At 32.8% G+C, this 25,077-nt stretch overlaps 1 protein-coding gene across 3 annotated transcripts in view; it reads right to left on the bottom strand.

The window, feature by feature from the left end:
• Window positions 1-9,676: 9,676 nt before the first annotated feature.
• LOC143195203 (uncharacterized) overlaps window positions 9,677-25,077 on the bottom strand; it is a 45,466-nt gene continuing 30,065 nt past the window's right edge. For 2 of the 3 annotated variants that reach the window (XM_076402172.1, XM_076402170.1), the window contains exons 2-5: window positions 19,214-19,470; window positions 12,638-12,718; window positions 12,044-12,172; window positions 9,677-11,131 (exon numbers count right to left, since the gene is read on the bottom strand). In XM_076402172.1, coding sequence (XP_076258287.1) covers window positions 10,769-11,131; window positions 12,044-12,172; window positions 12,638-12,718; window positions 19,214-19,470 — 830 coding nt within the window. In that variant the 3' untranslated portion in view covers window positions 9,677-10,768. The remainder of the gene's footprint in view (window positions 11,132-12,043; window positions 12,173-12,637; window positions 12,719-19,213; window positions 19,471-25,077) is intronic. The other variant, XM_076402171.1, reaches the window with a different exon arrangement.

The raw sequence follows: 25,077 nt of genomic DNA on the forward strand, positions 1-25,077 counted from the left end.
GTTTGGTACAATATATTCCGTCCATTTTTGCGCAGTGCCGTTGATGTTGATGCATGACCAACCGGTCCCCATGATATTTCCGTTTTGGACTATCGTAATGTATCAATATTTCATCGTCGGTAATAATATGGTTCAAAAAACCTTTCCGATTTTGTTGTTGAAGCAGTTTTTCACAAATAACCAAATCCCTCTCAATATCTCTTTGCAAATGCTTGTTCTTAGGATTGGAAATACCTTTTGTGTTACTTCAAACTCACATGTTGAAATCGATGGTGCATGGTTACCGTAAGATTCGCACAGAATCTGATGACCTTAAATTTTTGTCTTCAAGTTGTTATAAAAAAACTAGCTGCAAACTAAAAAAAAGATCATGATGATCGTCGATAACAAATGTACATGATGCGATTTAATACACAGTAACAGGATCTTGTTATAAATTCTTTAATATTAATTTACAGGCTAGATATAATACAGAAAGGACTCAGCACTAACAACTACCTGATCTAATATAAATAAATGAACACTTAAGGCTATTTATGCTACTTTAGGGTTTGTGATATGACTCGGTGAATGGAGGTAAAACGAAATAAAACAGTGGTGTTTACGTTATGTGACCGTTATTTATTGGCTAGATAAAAACTGTGAAAAACACAAAATAGATAAAACCGATGGCAGCGGTGTTACCTGTAGACGAGGCTTGAGCATTCGATGGTGGCATGTCTAAACCAAACGATGATCGGTTACTGAATGATTGGAAATACCCTTCAATAATATACCGGATAAACTCCTCGGGGTTGCCAGCTATTCGTTATCGGGTTCTAGTTGGCGCTGCTGGCACCCCGCCCGTGTTCAACATCTGGGATTATATTTCTGGGTATTTTGTAGACCGTTATTCCACGATGTAAAATTCGACATGCCTCAAGGTCGCTACACTACTAACTTATTTATACTTAAATATTGATGGGTTAGCATTAGTTCTAAAAGTTTCTAAGTTCCAAGGTGGGCATAAATGACCATATAATTGCACCAATATTGTTGTGGAAAGCCCTACTACTTATCTTTCAAGGTATTTTTCAAAATATCATACAATTAAGTCTCTGTCCAATTATTAATTAAGACTTAATATATGTCTTATAATAAGACATGTATTAAGCAAAATTGATACAAAACATAAACGATATTACTTTGGCAGTGACTCAGTCATCGATCTCTTTTCGCATTTCTTCAGCATTTCAGGGAAACCGTATGCGGCTAAGCCATGCTGCATTGATTTGAACATGTATTACCATTTGTCTTTACAACTTTAAGAACTTGTGGTTGAGCTATTGCTGCTTTCTGCAATTTTTTAAAATGGCATAATGGTACATATCTGCAGTTAGTGCAGATAGTAATACTGTAGATCTTACTGAGAACACCATATTCACAGTAAAATGCTTTGCTGTTGATGTGACCCATGACTCTGCACCGAGAATTATTGTAGTCCTCCTTTTATTGTTAATCATAATACCCCCTCAGAAAACTCTTTTATACTGCTAACAAACTTGACATTGATTATCTGGCACTAAACTATTATATAATATTATATATTATATAAATATTAAACTGTTTCAAAGCCTTTTGAGAATTAGAGCTGAGTTTTTGTTCAATAAGCCCTACCACACATCGCTCTCGAAGTTTTTTAATCCTCTAGGTCTTTCTCTGTTATTGTCAAAATCCAAACCTTTAAAACGTCAAAACCAAAACCCACAATAGAAAAGAGCAGCATCACCGTAGAATTCTAAAATTATTTAGTAGACTTTAGAGTAGATTTCCTCACTTCAAACACCAAAAGTCACACATGTCGAGAATTCAATTTTGAGTGTTCCATGAATATCGTCTGTATGCATTGAATATCTCTACACAACTAAATGGAAAACTGTTATTTTATGAAGAGACATGTCAAGACCATCGAACTTAACAGTTAGGTTAGATCATTTAACAGTTGTTTACATTAATACTTCGCATTTTAACCCATATATGTCTCATAAAAACAATGCAGGCCTATATGGCCCCATTAGGAATAATGGGACCTGATTCGATAGATATAACTTTGTCAGTTTCAATTGAAATGAGAGGGGTTAAAAATGTTTTATCGGTAAATATGCGGTCTATTTTTCCTAAAAAAATGCGTTGCATTAGTATTATCTTATCAAATGTAGGATAATACGAAATATATAGAAAAGAGGGTATGTTAAAATTGAAGGCTACGAACTCTCTCCTGAAAAAAGTATGATCATCATTCAGCTCTCTGTTGATTTACGTTCTTCCATATATGTCAAATATGCTTGTTAATACAAGGTGCCGTTAATGAAAGAAACACATCGCTCTTAAATGTATTTTTTGCCCAATATTAGTACTTTAGCCAACCAAAGATTGATAATAAATAATTATAGTAATAATATATATTTATAATTTAAACATGATGTTGATCGTCTAACTTATACTCTTGATTTTGGCATCGGTAACTCAATAATGACCAATCGGAAAAACAGACGCCAAAGCCACATATCCGCGTAGGTTGTCAACTTCGGCCCGCTTTTATTGAAAACTCCATAATTAAGAACAAAAAGTTAGGAGTATCTAATTCCTACTCATTGCTGCTCTAGAATTAATATCCTATTACCGAAAAAATACTTTCTTCCACCTAATAAGATATGAAACAGTATATAAATCTAATGAATACATTTATTTATATCAGATATAACCAATCTCTCTGTTTATTCAGTAATTACCCTACAAAAAAAGATTTTCTTCTTGATATCTTTATAGTACTATTCACGTTGTGGTTCAAAAACAGGTTTTCTTTTTTTTAACCATTCCAACTATTGTTATTTTTATAAATTATATTTAATTGATGTTTGTAATTTCCTGCTCCGACTCCTGAGTCTATTATTTTTTCTTTATTTGGATCAAAGGAGAAACGTTAACATTGATGTTGCTATAAACTGGTCGTTATTCATTTAATTAAATGATCGAACCATTTGCATCGACAGTATCGTCTAGCTTTTATTATAGATACATAAAAGAATACATGAAATAAGTCATTAAGATATACTAGCGTGATCAAAAATTACTTAAAAATAACGCATAAAAGAGTTGTTGGATCTTATATGCTATCATTTGTGCAGAATTGTAATTGCAAGACATGGCATCAGTAGCTTATAATTTTCACTTAAATTTGTTCTACAACTTATCTTATAGACTCAGCTTGCTGCTACCTGTGATATCCAAATTATTTGAGAATCTTTTACTGAAAAGTGTTAAACCACTTATAGAAATACCAGATTTGCAGTTTGGATTTTCATACAATTATATTTTACAAATACATAGAATAACAGTAATATTACTGCCCTGCAATATTTCTCGATATCTCACAAGCGTTAACATTTGGAACTGATCCACAAGATGAGCAAGTTGTCACCACGGAACTATTGTCAATTGCTGGAAAACTACCTTACAAAAATTTTATGATTTTTTTAAAGAATGATTTGCCTGAAGTGGTATATTCAACATTTAAACTTTCTTCGGCTGGAGATTCGTAGGGTAGTATCTTGGGACTATTTATGCATCTGCTTTATACTGCTGATATCCCAATAACAAAACAAACAGTTTTTGGAACATTTGCTAACGGAATTTTTGGACAAAAAGCAGAGCAGATTAGACTCAAAATCAAAGAATAAACGCTTCTTCTGGTTTGTCGGAAGAAACTTCCAACTTGGCTCAAAATAAATAAATTTGCGTATCAGTCCGAGGTTCAAATACGAGATGGCTCGAAAATCTCCAACCAACTTATAATTCAGCGATGTCAAAACAAAATTTTTCGATTAATTGCCAATGATTAACACAAGGTAACGAATGGCTTCACGATTACCTCGAAATCAAATGGACTTAGGAAGTAAAATTTACTTAAAACATAAACATGAACATGAAGATTACTAATCCTTAGAAATGTAGAAGTAATTCAGCTACTGGTTAACATGCAGAAAATCAGAAGACTGAAGCGATTCAAATCACATGATCTTATATAATGTATAAATGTTTAAACTTAACTGGAGGTTAAATAGTTGAATTTTAATTTTAATTTGGGAAATACATATTAATGTCTAAAACTCCCCCTGCTTGTATATTGAGGCAAGAAACATTGAACAATAACAATAAATTTATTTTATAATTTAAGATGGTACTAAGCATATCTAAGATGTAAGATGTAAGAGTAGATAATAAAATATTTTTTTTAAAGAAGGCTGAGGGGGCGTCAAAGTTTTTTTTATTATTTAATAATTAAATTGTTACTAGTCGTTTTCGACAAACCTACAATTTGTCTTTATGATAACTTAAATCTAGGTATATAACTAGGAGGACCCATCGGCCCTATCTCATTCTCTGGTGAAATAATGTGTATACAGTGTCACTGCTGTATATTTTATTATTTGCATCTCACTACACAACACTACACAAGATCAGATGGTTTGATTCTTCTGAGTCTCGATGTAGGTAGTCAGTCCTGTAGTATTTGGGTAGGCCTACAATACTTCTCAGGATTTTGTTCTGAAAAATTTGTATTTTGTTTGCGTTACTCTTTGCAGGACATCCCCATAATTGAACTCCGTATGTCCATATAGCTTTCAGTATTTGCTTACATATTAGCAATTTCTTATGTACTGATAAATGTGATTTTCATCCACTTAGCCAATACATTTTCCTATATTTGAATTCTATTTCTTTTCTTTTCGTCTTTATATATTCCTTCCAGCGAAATTTTGCATCAAGATTCATTCGGAGATATTTAGCGTTGTTGGTATATGGAATGAATGAAGAAGGCCTGTACAACATCTAAGAATATGGCTGAGCATATTGTTATTCTGTAGACCTGATCAATTGTCGAATGCTTGTTAATAAACCCTAAACCCAAACTGTGTGTTGGTATTAGGTTTTTTCTCTCTATGATGGTTTCAAAGACAATCAACTCTCTGGGCGTCCATCAATATCAATGAAAAAAAAATCTTCACCAAAGCATTCGTCTCAAGAAACTGTAATTACGAAATGAAAACCTCATAATTTTGTTCGGAGATAATAAATCGCCATCTCAAACCTTACTAAATCGTTTAATTTGCAATATGATACTTAAAAATTACCATATTACTTCGGAAAAATTTTTGAACGAATTTTTAACATGTCAAAACACTGACTAATGAAGAAATAGATTTTTTAAAAGTTTTATATGAAATTTAATCTCCAAAAGAATTTAAGAAAATATTCAAAATTATGAAATTAAAAGTAGCGCTTTCAGTCGATCCCCATAATTTATTATGATCCCGGTTTAACTAATTGCTGACGGTTTCCACGAAAGACAGGAGCACCAAATCACCGGCACAAAAAAAACCGTAGAATGCGCCACTATAAAGTTCAGAGTTACAGCCTTAAAAATTCTTAAACGACATTTTAACACTGCGGCATATTAAAATGGTTATTAAATAAATTCATCTCGACGTAAAATATCGTAATTGTTGCTGCTAACATTGTTGCTGAAATGAAATCGATAGTGGATCGGTTTGGCATTGCTACCAGATTAGCGTCAAGTTTGGTAAAGGTTCATAACATCGTAGATTTATGGACTAACCAATTACCTCGAACAAAGTGATAATAAAAACGTACATTCATTTTGGTCTATATTAATTTAAGAAGGGATATTATACAGGATGATTTACGTAACTTAATGGGATGTCTGGGATGACTTGTCGGTGTATTCCACCGTTTCGTTTTTATGCTATAATATTTCACTGCTATACATATTCACTGATTATGCAGGTCTGAGACAAAAAATATTAATATGCTGAGAATGAAGATAATATTAGAAATGTTCTAGGGCGTCAGAATTTAGAATGGATGTCCCTAGAACCCCGCGATGTAGTCAGAAATTCAAAGTTTTGAGGAAGAACATTCTATTCTTGAATGCGATAACATCAAGTTTTGAATTAGAAGATTATGATGAAATTTTTCCTCATTTTGAGATAAATTATTTAGTAAGAGACTCGAATCTTCTCAAGGATGCTGCTTAATTGCTTGACTCAAGCCTCAAAAGTCGAAACTAACTTTTGCCAGAAGTGTCTTCCTGTTTGCCCAAGAGGACAGATTGGTTGCACCGGTATTGAATGTTTGATGTCCTGTTTTAAGCGCAAATGCACAATCCACAGTCTGAGGCTGGGACTCTGTTATTTCCCGCAGAACCACTTGATGTTCTCAAGCACTGCATCGAGCTTTGAATTCTGTGACCAATCCCAAGTCTCTCTCTTCCATCTTTCGAACCACTTCCAGCGCATTTCCACTCTAAAAAAAGAGATTTGAGCTGAATAATTATGGGAATACTCAAGTCTTCGACAATAGTAATATTTTAAGGAGATTTTAACTCATATTTATTGTTGATTTAATTCTCAATAATTATCAGTTGTCTTTGCATCCTTTATCTGTTTACCTCTGTCCCTGACATCCTGAAAGTTAAAATTTCTCTGTTCGACGTTCATTTTACGTGTACATTGAACGTGTACATTATACAATTCATGAATATTTGAGTATAAGAAAGCTCTGTGCAAAATGGTTGCCGCACGAGCTCACTTTTGACCAAAAACAACTACGAGTTGATGATTCGAAGCAGTATTTGAAGATGATCAAGCTTAACAAACCCGAGTTTTTGCATCGATATGTGATAATGGATAAAATATGGCTCCATCATTTCACTCCGAAGTCCATTCGACAGTCATCCGAGTGGACTGCACACGATGAACCCGCTCCAAAGCGTGGGAAAACGCAACAGTCGGCTAGCAAGGCTATGGCGTCTGTATTTTGGGATTCGCATGAAATAATTTTCATTGACTACCTTGGAAAAGGAAGGACTATTAACAGCGACTATTATATAGCGTTATTGGACCGTTTGAAAGACGAAATCGCCAAAAATCTACTACAGAAATGGTATCGAAAAGTTGGAGGGTCAGTATAATCAATGTATCATCCTTGAAGGGAATTATGTTGAATAAAAAAAATTGCCAAAATAATGTGTTTTACTATGGTAGGCCGGGGAATTTTCAACTGATCTGTTATTCATTGGGTACGGTTATTCATTGGGAACAGATTGAAGTTTGGCAATTCCAAATCATAAGATATATTCCTTTAGAATAATTGTCCCACAACATCGGTCAGATCCCTATATGTCCATAGATTTTTGATTGGCATTCTGCAATTATTTTTATAGGACCGTCTGTAATCTATATTTTAATTTTCCCACAGCGTCAGCTATCTCACTCACCTTTATTCTGCTATCATCCAACAATTACAATTTGTAAGATTTGCTTTTAACTCCATTACTTGTTAACGGTTGCCATGGAAGAAGCAGACCCGCCCTAATATTTTGCCAACTTTGGTGAAAATTCGTATAAAAATATTTGAATCAGTGAAAGAGATATCAGCAAAAGAGATGACATGTGTACTCAGGCGGGAAAAATAAAATATTCGTGATAAGAGCGCCATCTCTGTGTCAGGAGGAAAATGTTAAACTCACTCTCGTACTTCATGGATATGATATACTCTTTAATAACATACTTAAACTATTTTTCATGCCCTAAGAATAAATTCCAATATCTAATAATAGATGGCGTGATATCTGACTTGAAATCGCTGAAGCATAGTAATCTTATAATATTCTCATTACCATATATAAAACATTTTCATTCTTCTCTGAGAGTATAAATGCAACTTATCAAATTATGGGACATAACGTATTCGAAACTTTTTAGAAACTTTTCAAGTAATTCTTCATTAGAAATTCTTGTGATGAATACACCAGTGACTCTACTCAATTAAACCTTTAAAAACGTTCATTTAAATGTTACTATTTAAGAAATGGTCTGTATATGATTGTTATTTGATATTGTTTTAGACAGTAAAATGGTAGTATAATTTATACAAAATAAACATTTCTTTCCTTATTTCTTTTAAAAATAATACTTGAATACATTTTGCTTTGAAATAAAACATTTTTTCAAGTGTGTTAAGCTATTATTTTTTATTTCAATCTAACGTTTCTATAATTCTAACTTAGTATTTTAAATCTCGGTCGCATTTAAAGTTGGTATATTGTAATAAACTTTGGATGTTTATTTAGATAATTCTTAGCTGTAATAAATAAATATCACCGAAACTAAATAGTGTAACAGGCTTGTGATTTTTTGAGTGAGTTTCAAAAGCCGGACTTATAGAAGGTGTTTGGTTAACTTTTGGAACTCCTTTTTGTCTATGTAATCCTTTTTATTGCTTAAAAGTTTTAAATCAGTTTGTCACTCTGTTTTAGAATTGAATTTATTAGTTATTCGACATGATTTTTTCCTAATTTTAATTACACAAATAGCTGTGATAATTTATTTATTTATTTATGCAGCTATTTGTGTAATAATAATTAATATAAAAGGAACTAATACATTTATATGAGCTTAGTTGATCATAACAAATATTAATTGGGAACTAGAGGTTATATATCTAAAAGAATTAAAAGCACGTAACATCCTTTATTTTCTTTTCCTTTTAAACACAATTTAGTATAACACAAGAACCAGTTGTTCGGTTGTTTTGACTCTGTGTCCTACTGGATTGTGATCCATCATTTGTAATATTTTGGTATTGACATGAGAGTGGAGCTTCTCCTGATGCATATTTGTCATTCTCTTGATTTCATTGTAAATAATGTTATATTACTTTTTACGGAATATCCAATATAACAGATCTCAGATCCGTAAAAGTTTTATAATTTGCTTGTTAACAGCAAACAATGATTACCTTTTATACATTACAGAAATTCATCCCAAGATATACTCAACAGATATAATTAAGGTGACATTTTGCAATTGTGGCAAAATATTACGAATAATTTTGTATTTTGAAAAATGTGTAAATAATCCATTTATGAATGAAAACTTATTTATGACTATTAATATAACAATATTTTTATTATAATATATTAATATTTTATATTGTCAAAGTAAGATATACCAATATGCTAACCACGGTACTTCGTACGTTCCAAATACATCTAAAGTTCTAATATTTCCGTCCCAAATTGTGGACAAGAGTAAACTGCTCTCGCTCTCAAGCTACTATAGAACCGTAAAAATGTTTTCGACTTCTGACAACAAAAAAAACAATCGAAAATAACTGATATAATTTTAAACCATCCAACTATAATTAGGCAGATAATTGAGAAATAATAAAATTAATTAATTTTAGATGATAGGGACTAAGTGATATTTGGTAACATAAAAATAATATACTAATATACTGGTGCTATAATTTGCAATGATTGGGCGTTAGTTAATTGGTCTGAACTTTCGTATTATTATAGTTGTATCTCCTTAAGGAAGAAAGGAAAACTAGTTAATAATAATAGTAAATAATAAAATAATTAGTGAATGTGTGCAATATTGACATAAAGTATAATTTATATATAGTTTTTTAAGTAAAATTGGTAGTCGTAATTATTTTGCCAGTGTGCGGTTATATGTCAATTCGACAGAGTTATTTTAACTAGTGTGTTTATGTCAATGCAAAAGAAGGAGTGAGTGGTATAGGATAAATAGAAATAAAACACCTTGTGTAATAAAAAACAAAACATCTGTACTGTATATCACAGTTAAAAAATCATAAATCTATACAAAAAAAAACGAGGACTATAGTTAGTCGGACGTTTACAGTCAATAAATTAAAATAAAACGTAATACGCAAAAAGAAAAGATGCATCAATCGCCGACACGATGAATCCCAATTTCAAAATGTACACAATTCTTCACAACACAAAACATCAAATATAAATCATCATCATCAACTTGTATCAGTCGTATCAGTAATGGCAATTTTTATAAGGAACAATTTGCTATCAATATTAAAACAATGATCATGTACGAGAGTGACAAGTGAAATTCATCCGAATTCGTTTTTTTGATACACTTTTTATTTTGTGATGTTTTTTATACAAAATAAAATCGTTGTTGTTTATACAATAATAATACTTTCAGATCTATGTACAATCACTACTCAACTCAAAAACCTTATAAGTTAAACTGTCGAGGAACGAGATCCGTCCACAGTCAAGCCGGGGGGACAAAATGACAAAAGACAATATTTCATTTGCTTCCGGCAAGTTTCAGAGAAATTAACTTATAATTAAAAGGCAGTCCTTGATTGATAGGATTGTATACAAAAAAAATAAATATATACATAATAATGTTAAAGGCGGAGAAATAAATACAATAAATATAATAAATTCAAAATACATAATAAAATAAATTACTTATTACTATTAAGCCAAGTTCGGAATAAAGTGATCAAGAAGGAGTACAAAAAGACGTTGTTCATCACTTTATTGCTTTAATTTTCAATTTCTTTATATACTGAATATCGATATTACGAGTATCGCTTCATCATATCCCAAGTTATCAAAGAAAATACAAAAATCTTTTAGTGAAAAAGTTAATTCTCTCTAATCTTTTTATCGTTTATGAAAATATACAAGTCCAGTTGACAAAGGCCATGTTCACAGTTTTAAATATTACTTTAAACCAGTTTTTTTTAATTTAAACGTCAATAGATATCACGAAAATCAGCTGTCGAAAGATATCTCGATTATCGATCGATGATACCAATCAAATGTCAATTAATAATACCGAAAAAAAAAGGTCATTGATGGCGGTTATGCGCTTTGACTAGCTCCCTCTTTGTACAGATGTTCGGAGGCTTCGACGGTGTACTCCATCACCTTGATAAATTCGCGCAAGACGATCCAGTCGCGCTCTGCCCGTCTGGTTTTGTTCTCGAAGATGTTGCGGTACTCGTCGGGTACCACCTCGCGTCCCACGTCGTTCTTGATGGGGATATTGTTTTGAATGAGCACCTCCTGAAGGTCACAGAGGATGTTGATGATGAGGCCGTATAGCTGGCTGGCGCCTTGCTTCAACGATTCCACAGAACTCTGATTGTAATCGGCCACCACAGCGTCCAATGCCACCGCCATTATTTGCAAATTCTTATACATGGTTAGGAGTCCCTCTACACACTGTAAATGAAAAAAAAAACATTAGTCTCCAAGGCAACATGTTAATTATTTATCACATCATCAAACTTATTATTTCCACTAAAAATATATTAATATAAAGCTTTAAATGTATTCAACACCATTAATATCTCATTAAATTAAAATTTCATGTAAAATTAGATTATCTTCAAGAAATTATCCCATTAAACTCAGTATATATAATTAATTGAAATAGATTTTTAATAAAATATATAGAATCTCAAAAGCATCAAGTATTATGTGTTTACGTGTATCTTGATCAGTGATATATATTGGTGGAAACCCAAAGTATAAGTGTAAACTGTTTACACAAAAATTACTTTCCAGTTGTTATTGTCAAGTTATTGAGTAGGTAGAGATGCACTGTTACTGCAGAACACTACCGACGTCAATTGAACAAACTGAACGACATGTGCAAAATAGGTAAAATAAAACAAAAACAATAGGTAACGAAAGGTGCAAAAATGCACACCAACAGCGTTATTTCGACATAGTATTGCCACGTCACCAGATAGATGGGAGAAAGTTATAGGAAATGATGGAAAACACCTTGACTAATATTTATTTTATCAATTCTTATCAATGCCTTTTTAAAGTGAAAAAAAAAATAATCAGAATACATGTAAGTACCTAATACATTGCTATTTTGCTGAAGATGCTAGTTTAATAGAAGATGTTAAATGCTTTTCTTAAAAGTATTATTCTTAAGAGAATATCCTGACCAAGAAATATTTTAAGGTTTTAAAATTTGCTTTTTTTAGAAATGTTATTTTCATTATTCAAATTCTCATCATCGTAAGACGATGATGATCGAATTATTTGATGTCTTCTATTTAACTTTATATTAATTGATACAGGAACAATGAGCTTTTGTTATCATTTTTCGGTACTAACCTGCTCCGTGGATTTGAGATTATCGAAATGCTCTTGCTTTTCTTGTTCATCTGAAAGATTAGGCAATTTTGGCAACCAATCAAACGTGACTGTCGAAAACGTAGCATCAGGATTCAAACCGGTTTTGGCCTGAAACAAAGGGAAACGGGACATTTAGCACACAAGAACAAACACCAGAAGCACGAGTTTAGTACAAATTATTTCATTATAAACATGCTATTAAGACAACATAAAAATATTTAATTTAAAACAGTACAAGCACAAGAATACAGCGACAGTGTATAACCATATCTCTTTTATGACCAAAGTGTAAGTCTACAAAACCCCAAAACATTTTTAGTCAGCATCGAAGGAAGACAAGACACAACAAAAAAAACATCATCATCATCATCACAAACATCGCAGACCTTGTTCTGTTTTCCCCGCTTGTTCAGTCAAATATTAGTCGCGTAAGATCATCGTAAATAGAACAGTTCAACTGGTTATTAATTTCAGAGTGTGTGTGAATGAAGTGTAATTGCAACTGTGTTGGTAAACAAAAGCCTCCCACAAAATAAAGCGTTTCGGCCCTTCAATTAAATTGAGAGAACTTACAGATCGTATCTTAATTTTCCTACGAATCGAACGTTTAAATGGACCAGAATCTTCGACGTATATAAACGGTTCTAGAGTTACCTTAAAACAGAATTATTTCTATTAGGAACGTGAAAAAGTAATCCGCGTTTTTGTCTCTTCAAGTAGGTGTTTGTATTCGCTTGCTATTTTAAGGATATCGAAAACCATAGCACAAGATTGGGTCATATCTATTTCACGAGTTGTAAAAATGCTGTGCATTATCATCTTCATACCCTTTGTAAACAGCAAAAGTGTAAAGTGAGAGCCACATGTATATTTAAATACTCCTTAAAACATTGGTCATTCATTACCAGATCGCAAGATTCACATTGTGATTTCCCTTTGTCTTGTTTTTAAGTATCAATATTTCGGTTATCGTGAAATATCCTTATTTTTATAACTCTGTTAAAAATGATAATTATGACAACCCATTGGTGATTATTTGAATGTAAGAAAGTCGTATATATTCGGCATCGTAGAAAACATAAATTACTTTCACACGTGCCTAATTTTAATTCACCCAGATTCCCTATGGAATAACGTCTAGGGTTGTTCTGTAACCAGTGATGACGTCATTGGGTTCACGTCGAATCAACATCAACCGATCGAAGGAACCACGAGAATTAACACTTTCAATTATAGCTTTTAAATCGCTCCCATCATTATCATTAATGTGGTAACGTTCCAAGTGAGTTGTAAACGCCTCCACTGAGCGATATTCAGGCGACCACCTGTCTGGCTCGATCAAAGTGACGTACGCATCATCAAGGCCGCACTTGTTCCACACGAAACGCAGCGTATTTTCGTGATTGTCTCCGCATATAGATGGCGTTAGTTTGCATACATATGGCCTGATCCAAACCGCAAGAACGAATAATCGGACTTCAATGAAAATTATGTCATTGCGTCGCCCGTATTCGAGATTTCCTGTGGCGTAAGGTAAGATTCGTCAATAGCGTAATTTGTTTCCGCTATTCGGGAAGAGCCAGAGTCGGGTTTTTATCGCTAATTCCGGTTGGTAACATATAGTGTTATTTTCTTGTTTTTTTTTAAATTCCCATTCCTATCGGTTTATCTCATTAACGGAATACAGGAACAGAATCCAGTGAAAAAATTTATCACGGTTTAAATAGCGATACGGTTCGTATAAGCAATACCTCCCTATAGGCCAGACAGCTATCGCACAATTCTCGTAAATTATAGTAGGATGCATATTTATTATTTGCCTCATAAATTTATCCATTTCAAGTGACTAAAGTATTCATTTATACGTTTCACAATACACCAGTTTACACATTGGTGGCGAATAGAAATCAGTTTATGATATTGAGCAAATAAAACGAGAAAATAAGGTTAGCGTTCGGTTCTTCGTCGTCTCTAAAACTTTTATACCTGTTGCTGTGGAACTATTGTTTTGGAGAAACTATTTCAGGTGATATTGATTTCAATCTCGATTGATCATTGAAATTTGAAACAACCTGGTTCTTTTAAAACATAATATTCATAATATGAAAAGTATTAACAGAAAAAATTATCGTATAATATTAAGATCCACTGTATCAAAGTTAACAAACAAAACTGTAAGATGATAAATAAATAAATAAATAAACTAGATATAAATATCAATACTAAGGTTATTTAAGATGCTTGTTCTCAATAAAATATAATTAATGTTACAGTAAAGGTAAAAGTTCCAGTAATTTTGAATATATGACTTATATAATTTGATAAAAACCCTCCTAAGACATCGAAAAAATCATCTCCCTTGTTCAATTGGAAGTTATATTTAAGGTATTTGATTCTAAATCAAGTCAAGCTAAAAATAGCTCAGAAGGTGAATATGTATGAGTTCAGTATCATAGTTAATGCTGTTGCATAAAATAAATATAATATTTACAAAAGACGTAGATATTAAAAAAGACGTAAAGAAGTAAAATATATTTTTAAACATTTATAAGACTCTCATTTAAGTACAGAAATAAACAAATATAATTAACATAACTTTGAGGGAAATTTCCAAAGAAACACCGAAAAAAACATAAGACAGTCTCTTTCATTTGGTAGTTGAATTGATATAACATCTACAAAATTAAAGGGTTAAAAGATTTTTCATCGGTGAAGTATAATCGAGGTAACTTTGAAGGTAAAGTTCAAACAGTTTGAAGTTCAAGTTAAAACATCGACAAAACCACAAGAAAGTCCGCAAGAGAGCAGAACTTAATTAAATTCAAGAATAAATGGCTAAGAAATGAGAATGAGAAGTATTTCATATATCAATTTCTAAATCAAATAAAATTAAATTAATTGGGAAGATCAATATGCGAGAGTTATAGAAGAAATACATTTACAAAATTCTCATTTAAGTTCGGAAATAAACCGGAAACTAAACTAGATATAAATATTTATACTAAGGGTGTAAAAGTCTTGTTCTCAGTGAAGTATAATCAAGGTTATTTTGAAGGTAATAGGTAAGATGAGGAAGGTAAGATGAGCGAGTTCATAAAATAATTCTGCAAAAAATTTAAAACCTTCGTAGGTTTTGGAACTGAGTAGCGTTAAAAATCACTTCCTATATGTTTAAAAGGAACTTAAACGAAGCGAAACTGATTCATGATTGTGGAAGTAAAATTTAAATATAATAAAACATCGACAAAATACTATCAGACAGTCCCATTCATTAATTAAAGAAAGCAACACTTTTCTTAGTATATCTCCCGAGGCGTCTCCACTAGCTGATTAGTATGCAACGTAGCTCACGCATTAAATATACCATTGACTACAAAACGAAAGAGGGAAATCATACCGGCGACTGATTACACACTATCATATTTTCCGTCTCTCTCTTTTGCGGCTCGATCGCATCGTCCCGTCCCTTTCTATCGGATGTCTCCGTCGACACATCCGCTCGATCGTCGGAAGTCGCTGCAATTCTTCGGGATACCACGTGACACTTCGTGTATTGACATTGGGACGGATCGCTGGGACGACTATTTTATGTCTCTCGTCTTTACGAATCGATCTTTTGGCCGGGATCATCGCGATCGGCGATCTGTTGGTGACCTCAGACGCACCTTCCGTCGAGGACGTGATCTAACTGTACTCGGGGCACCAAATCTGGCGAATCGGGGTGCATGGCGCGATACGTACGTTTCAAAATCGTCCGAAAAACGTCCTTCTTTGGAATAAATGCGGGAAAATAAATCCGAAGCTAGGTTACATACGAGCAAGTCATCAAATTCTTTACTAAGGGCTAGATGATGAATATGTTCAATATTTCCTCATACAGACCATAGCTCATAAATTTCGTTAATTTATACGATTCTCTTGCTTGCTGTTATTAAAAAAATGCTTCTTCGCGCTCTAGGTCATTCATACATCCTATATAATAGGTCAATTGAAAAGTACCCGGCCTACTATAGTAAAACACATTTTTTGCCAAAATTAGTTTTTTTATACAACATAATTCCCTTCAAGGGTGATACGCTGATTATACCGACCGTTCAACCAATTTTGTGGTACGATTTGTCATTTTCTTCAAAATGGCCTCAGTTTCGGCGATCACATCTTCATTCGACAAACATTTCTTCCCAGCGAGCGCTGGGGGCCAGACCTGGAGAATACTGTGGATGAGGAAGCAATTCGAAGCCCAATTCATGGATTTTTGACATGGTTTTCACTGACTTGTGACACGGTGCATCCAATCGCTGTTGACGGTGGATCCTTCCTTTTTCAAGGTAGTCAATGAAAATTCGGTGCTCATTTCACCACATCTAAACTTAGCGTAACAATCCTTAACGGTTGATTTTCCTCGGGCAATGCCCGGAAACTGGGCAACAAGCCAAGTTTTTGCTTCACCTGTATTTTTTCCCTTCAAAAAGCAATATTTTATCAACACGCGAAATAATATTTTATCCATTTTTTTCACAATAACAAAAGCTGTTTCTCTCAAAATGCTATAATTCACAAACTAACGATCCGACAGTCGTTATTTATACACGCATCTTTTGAGGGTTAGGGCTAACCAAAAAATATATGGATTTAATTCTAGTATCGCCATCTATGTGTCAGGCTGGGGATTTTTCAATTGACCTGTTAACTATCGCATAAAAACACCATCAAATTTGAGACGTTTGTTTCGGTTTTATGTTACAAAGAAGTCAATTCTATTTCTTAATTTAAATTTCAAATCACAAGGTTGGAATCCTCCTAAAACTCCTGATCATTTTATCGAATATTCGCCGCCGTTTTGATCCAATTCGCGGCTGATACTAAATAAAAATGATCGGTGTCGGCGCGGTGTGGCGCAATTTCGGACGTAACCTGTCAAGTTGGCGATCGGCGAACCATCGTCCACTAAATCGTCCGCCATATGTTTCTAATTAAGGTGCGTAACCGAAATATTTTAGGTAATAACGCCTTCATCTGCGACGCTCATTGTCATTCAATAGGCGTATGCAATTTAAATTCCTGCACGATTTACGGTCATATAGTCATTTTAACAATTCGAGATCCTGTATAACGTAAAAAGCAAATAACATCCTTCCTGTCTGCCGCTACGACCTTAAAAAACGCACAACTGACAAATGAAGACGATATCCATACGTCTAAACGTATATATGTACGTATATATACAGATATATTGTTTTACTGAAGTGAGAAAATCTTCAAAATATAATTGGTGAAGTAATGCGTCAGATATTATTTTCATCAGAACTTTAATTGCAACGTAAGGTTTCAACTGTCGAATCGTATTGTATCGGAACTGTTCTAGCACTACTTCGACATGATACAGCATGCTGATTGCTCGATATTCCATTTCTTGGTCTCAATAACCGTGCGTATACCCAATTCCACTCTCTCTCTCTCTCTCTCTGGCTTTATCCGGATATCACACCATACGTTCACTGATGAACAAATTGCTATTTTTACTAAAAATGTCCTTGCCATATTCCCAATCAGCTCATTAAAATAGTGTATGCTTTGCATCATCTTTCTCCTCACAATATACGCAAATGCTAGTACTTCTTTTATTCTTTTTGTGGAGATATGTGTTAAAACAATCATGCTCTGACAGAGCCTGGCCGAAATAGTAAATCAGGTTCTCCAATTAGTCAATTTCAATATATCGGATATACGCCTGAGTATCTATCGACCATGGTCTCCATTGTCTTACCCTCTTGCCGAATCGACTTTCGTTCACCTTATCCTCTTCTTTCTCCGGGTCTCACTAATAATCTATTTGCAAATAAAAGGATCTAAGAGGGTTTGCTGAAATAACTTCCACCGCAGATTTTGACATAGCTCTCGAAGGATCTTGTTTTTTGTTACTTCGTACCAAATTGGGGCCATAGATGAGACCTACGTAATTAGAGCTGGGAGGGTACGACAGTCGAAATTAGTCAACTCTCCTTCGGTTGTGGACGTCTTATATATCACCAAGAGAGATGTCAGGTTAATATGGTGATTTTTTATTAAATTTTTACTGGTTTATGCATAGTATCAAGCGAAAAATACTTTGTCCTTTGGCATTTATACCAAGTGTACTTTTGTTTCCTTCTGGTTTTTGAGTCATGCCGTTACAGTTATTGAACATTTTTACAAAGTTTGTTTACACCTCATTTCCTCAAAATAGTAGTTATCCATAATAACAGCATAATTTTCTTAGTTCTGAATTCTTCTTAGACTAGAATTTAGAATTTTAGAATTTATTACCATCACTCTTCTCCATCTCAACAAGAAAGAACCGATCAATTTCTATTGATTCAAGTTAGAAACCAAAATTTTGGACATTGGGATTTTTTTTGGGTATATATGTTATTTTGTCCTAAATTTTATATTTAATTTATTTTAAACTATTTTTATATTATAATAAAAGACCACATCAAATGTATTTCTTTTACAAGAAAATAATTTGTGGAAATATATTTCTATTCGCCCGAATTTTAGACAATTTCTTGGGGAGTTCCAAATTTGTCATTAGTTTATATTAGTTCTATTTATGTGTTAAATTTTGCAACTACTTGGAAACAATAAAGTTTAGAGTTTTATAATAAAACAGATCCTTCTGTCATATAATACAAAAAGATCTTGAAAGGAAAAACCTTTTTTTCCTATTTTGAATAATTACTATTCGCCCTAGCCATCATCAGATACCGTATTCGTTTCTTATTATTAAAAATGTAAAACTTGTTCGATGTATCGTACTTTTTTTTTGGTGATAACTATCACGATGATTTATTACCCACTATAAATAATAGGTAATGCATGATGATTCACGATGACACTGATTCTCAACTTTAATTGTGGTTCAGCTTAACAATGAAGCATACAGTCCATTCTTTTTAGATTCATCGGATCGTTTAGGTTTATACGATTTCGGTACTATGCTAATACGGGGCAGTAAAATAAGTGTGGTTAAATTGAATATTGTTCTCTCCCTCTCTCGCTCTCTCTCCAAACACTTAACTCGTTTTGCTTTTCTGTACAACAGAGTTATATATAATTCTCCATAACCAAACCTACTGATAAAGAGATGACATGATCGGGTAAACTCACCAGTTCGTCCATGACACGTTTTTGAAAGTCCTCCCGGGCAAACGTGAGAGCGTGTTTGGCGTTCCTTCCCACGTATAACATGGTGGTGGTGTTGATCTCACTTGGTATTGGACCACTGGGCGGACTAGGTAAGGATCCGCAGGGTATGACCCAGCGATCTGTACTGTCGCTGGATGACATTCTGACAGGCTGTGCGTGATACGTTGGGAATGTTAAGAAGGAGAGATAAGTACTGAAGACAATAACACTTTGAAGATCTGAAACAGAAGAAAGAATGGGGTCAGTACGGTATCGTTAGTCCGACACTAATCCTACTTTTTGGCGAAATACATCTCGGCAAGTTTAAACACTTAATATCTCAAATTTTTAATTTAATTTTGATTCGTATCATGACTGACGTGTTGTCAATATGTCAGATTTTATTTTCACTGAACGTACTAATATAAAATGTTGAATTTTTGGTGAAAGTTGAAGTAGAAATCTAATAAGAAAAAAATTATTATTTTCAAGAATCTTAGTATATTGATAATAATAAGTCTGTTAGAATATATGCAAGGTAAATTAAAATAATATTTGTCAAAAATACACCAGGCCCATCGGAAAGTCATTACGGTTTTTTTTTGGAAAAAAAATAAATAATTTTCAAGAAAATGTAAACATTTATTTATTCAAAATATTGTCTATTTGATTCTATACCCAGGCAATTTGTGGATGCCATCCCAAAAAAACATCGGGCGAATTTCTAACTTTTCCGAAAAAAATTTGGAGACTGGTGCTATATGTCCTATCCAGGTGCTTCATGCTTCACGAGAAGGCACGCTATCGTGCTATAAAATCAATTTACCGTGTCTTAGGGCCCATTCTGGGCGTTTTTCGATTAATACACGGTTTAAATTGATTATTTGTTGTCGGAAGTGATCACTACTAGATGTTTTACCGGGTTTCAACAGTTTGAAATACACCACGCCACTTAGTTTTCATCAAACACACAGCATTGTCTTGCGACCAAAACGATTTGGCCTTGGAGTCGATCGGCCGGCTTCGCCAGTTGGTAACCATGAATATTTGCGCTTACGATTTACAAAACTAATCCACTTCTCATCATCCCTTCTTAACTCTTCTGCAAATTTTTTTCTAGTTTGGGTTGGGTTTTCATTCAATAGCTCTTGTGGTTTGACATTTTCAAAGAAGTATAAATCTATGACGGTGTTATCTTTGCAAAATATCACACATATAGCTTTGAAGTCTCATGTCAGTGGAATAAAATGACATATTTGTGAAATCATAACATTATATACTTAGGCCTAGCGACATAATGTTAGAAAAACCGGTAATAACTTTTCGGTACATCTAGTAATTGATCGAGTAAATGTATTTATAACTATAGAAACTTATCAATAATTAAAAATAAATATTAATATTTACTCTAAATTTATCGCATATCAGTAAAAAATTATTTCGATATTCCTCAAAAATGGCCTTTTTTATTAAGATGGTGGTAATTTAAGCTGTTACGGGTCCTATATCATGACGAAATGAAGACGAATTATTGAGATATGTGTAACGTTGGCGATGAAAATATTTTCGGCAATTATTTAAAACAAAAAGAAATAAAAAAAGGAAAAAGAATCATCGGTGGCTCGACAGTCGACCGGGGTCAAGTTATGAAAGCAATAAAAAACGAAAAAGATAGTTTCTCACGGGCTCCTCTTTGTGTAGAACGTCAACATACTATCTTGTATATATATTTAAACAGCATGTTTCATTATATCCCGAGTCGTGGTCAAATATAAGGCAACCTGTGTCGGCAACACTTAATTTAAAACTTTGAACGGTGTTTTTAATGTTTTTTTATTTCTGTGTCCGCTGCCCGTTCCTCTTCTTCTTCTCTTCTCCTCGTTTTTTTTTTCACTTGTCGTTTTCGGAGATCACGTGCAAGATAACGGACGGTATGAAATCGTTACCGTTCTGGTCGTTCCAGTTGGAAACGTGTTAATCCTGCGACACTATTGACGCTACAACGATCTGATCGTATCAGGTCGGCGTGGAATGTTTAGATATGCGCCATCTAACGACGAAAAATACATGTCACAGGTCAGGACGTTTAAGTACCAGCTCGTCACATAACTTTCTGCTGATGTGAAAAACGACGAGGTGTTCATACCTGTTTTATGGCTTTATGCTGACGCCATTGATGAATATTTTTTAGGTTATATGTAATAAAAATGGTGTTTTCAGAGACTGATACAAATTTTGATCCCTATTTTTATATAAATCATAATAATATATTTGAGAACTAACATAATGTAAATTATTCACAATTTGAACAAATATATTGATTATTCCCAATATATCAAACTATTGCACCCAGAGTTCCGCAAGGATCACCTCTGTAACAGTTCTACACTCCTGGTATTCCAACAACAACAGAAACAGCACTTTTAACTCTGCCCAGAGCTTTAGAAAAACTACAGGTGTCAGAATCATGGAGAATCATCTCAACGAAATACCTTGGTATCATTCATCTTGCTAGTAGGTGAAATTGGATATAACATGTTAGACAGAAAGCTGAGCAGATCAGACAAAGAACTGGTTATTAATATTAATGATATTTGGATTTATTAGGCACAAATATGCGGTTGCACTTAGACATCAAACTGACTATTGATCCAACTGTGTCAAGACAAAGATTTTCGTTTAATTATGAATGTTTATTTAGTTAGTTTAGTTTTTTATATTTATAATCAAATAGATTTACGAACTTATCTAAGATTTCGATTTAATACATGAAAGAAGGTTGCTAAATTATAACAGTGCAGAAGCCATACAGTTACTCCACAACTCGTAGAAAATCAGACCGAAGCCATACTACAGGAACTTATATAGTGTATGAGTAACTCTTAAAATTAGCATAAGAACATTAATTACCATACAGTAACTGGTGGCTACTTGAATATTGTTATTAGCCCAAATTTGGTAATTACTGCTTCTACTATTAATATAATTAGGTATAAATGAGCTTAGAAAACCATACGGAAAATTATATCGTCTTTAAAAAGATTTCTATGACAGATATGAAATTATTACGAAATTAATTTTCAATGATGAGAAGCTGGATATTACTGAGAGAAAATGCAGTGATATTATATAGAAAATGATGTGAAGAAAACGTCTATAACAGATCGTTAATTGTAGCAAAAAGTAGAGTACAGCAATTTGTTAGTGGGGTACAAAATAAATTCATACATAGTTAACCAACCATCACGTTTTATGACTCTCCTTGTTTATTTTATTATCTCTGACCGTCTCCAAGACGACTCCAGTACTTAAGAACGTTTAACTTTAAGTGTTAATGCTCTATAATTACTCTAATACCCGTCTATTTACCACATTTCTGTGGCATTTTTCTAAAATTGATCTCAGGTACAATCTCAACTATCCTGACTGGGACATTTGACGTTCTTTTTTTTGTAATTTAATTATGTTTTTTTTTTCAGGTTCCATTGTACCGTCGGTAAGGCAGTACGCTGTAGTAACGGTGCCTTTATACTTGCGGTAATTTTATTTTATAGCATCAAATTGCGATAAAAATGGTACACAAAACTGTGCTAGTTATTTATGGATGGTCAGTTGTCAGTCGGCTGGATGATTCGATGTTGTTAAACGCGTATTTGTTAAATTAACTGAACATGTCTGTAAGGAAAATCTTTTATTCTTTTATCTAGTATTTTTCTATAATTGGACCATTAATGACAAAGCTATAAAATAACAATACTTTGGCAAATAGCAAATAATTTGGTGACTCTTGGGTAAAACTTTTGATCAAAGAGACGTAAGACTTTTAGTAAAAACACTCAATAAAAAGATAATTTGCTTATGAATATATTAAATAACTGAAATAAACATAAAATACAAGCAAGATGATATATAAAACTAATCCAGATATAAAATCTAGTTTTTTATGATTCAAAAATAAGGTGAATGAAAAATTATTGAAGTTCTGAAGGAGTAGGAAGATTTCAAAGAAAAATGATGCTGATTGATATCGTCAATTAGCAAAAAATATTCTCTATATAAAAACTTTATTCACGTCACGAGTAGTGAACTTAAGCAAGTTTTTTAATATCACGTTACTATATTATTCAGATTGTAAACTCTCACTAAAAAAGATAGTTTCCCTTTGATGATATAAAAAAAGAAATAAACATAAATGATAAACAAAATGGTACACAAAACTTATTATGGAGCAAGATTTTAAAGAAAAATTGTACTGATATCCTCAATGAAAAAAAAACTATTTTCTGTATAAAGATTTGCTTCATGTCACCTGTTTTTCAGTATCATGTTACTATACTAATTGATTTTTATGTGGTTCTGATTGTTGTTGAAGAAAGAAAGTGACTTAAAATCGATCTGCTGAACATTTAATTGTGATAAATTTGATGCAAATCCCTTAAGGTTTATTTTAAATAAAAATTTCTGTTGATATATAATATATCTCTTGAAGTGATTTTACAAAGATATGAAGGAAAATTAATTAATTTAAATTTTTAAGGAAATATTTGTTATTTGTAAACGTAATATTTTAAATTTCGTAAATATTTAACATAATAAATATTTTATAGAAGATGACAAGAGTAAAAAGATGTCGAAAAGGAACTACATCAAATACGACATCTAGTTGCAACTAAAATATATAGTTGTTTTGTTTAATTAGAACAATTTAAATACAAGATATAATTAAAACGATGTGAGTGTGAATTAAGAAAACAAAAACAAAACAAAACTATATATCTATTGAACGATTTGCAATTAAAGAATTGATTGATACCGACTGTTGTCGATTTAAAGGGAACGGATTGCGCGCGTACGAAACGATCTCTGTGAAAAATCGATTAAATTTTCACCTTTACAACGGGAACCCGAGTGAAACTTTGCCAAACGTGTGTACATATAACCATCAGTTAGACCATAAGCTCAGAAAGAATTAATGGAGGCGGAGACTTGGTCGTCGCCGTGCAACAAGTGGCCAATGAGGACGAGGCTACGCCATACGTGGAATTAGTTGAAAATTCTCTAGAATTGGGGATGACAAGGCATCCGTAGAATGAAATACGTTAGCATTCGATAGGCCGGCCCGGCTACGATGGTCCGACAGTTCGAAATATGTTTTAAATATCCCAGTCGGGATTTGGTATTTTTTTACTGTCGGTATTTTTACCACAACTTATGGCGAATAATCATCATAACTATCGCAATTCAACGCCGATATCAGTTACACACATCGTTTGAATATTCAAACGAAAATTGCATAATGGTTTCTTCTAATTGGAATTCGGTTAATTACTATATAATTAACAATTAAAATTTTTAGTGCTATATATATATATATATATATATATATATATATATATATATATATATATATATATATATATATATATATATATATATATATATATATATATATATATATATATATATATACTGAAGTGGCCTATTAACTTTCTTACATGATCTGGCGATTAAATTTATTGATAATTAAAATCTTCAACGTATTTTATCCAATAATTTAATATTGCAGTCATGTGATTTTATGACTATCTATTGTCAATTGTTTTCGTGAATTGTCAAATTACGAGTGGCTTAATTTAATATTCTAACGATAAACACACTGAAGAAATAACGCAAGAACAAATAACAGTTCATGGAAACTGAAATAAACAGATGTTATTATTGTTGTTATTGTTGAGGTTTTTGACAGCAAATAAACCACTGATTACATAAACAATTGTCATCGGATGATTTGTAATCGTTAAGCGACATCCCATCCATAGTTGTCAGCCAAGACGACTAGGTGATTC

Source organism: Rhynchophorus ferrugineus, unplaced genomic scaffold (genome assembly GCF_030347505.1).
Source record: "Rhynchophorus ferrugineus isolate W39M unplaced genomic scaffold, kcgeb_rfMv2 rfM4, whole genome shotgun sequence".
NCBI lineage: Eukaryota > Metazoa > Arthropoda > Insecta > Coleoptera > Curculionidae > Rhynchophorus > Rhynchophorus ferrugineus.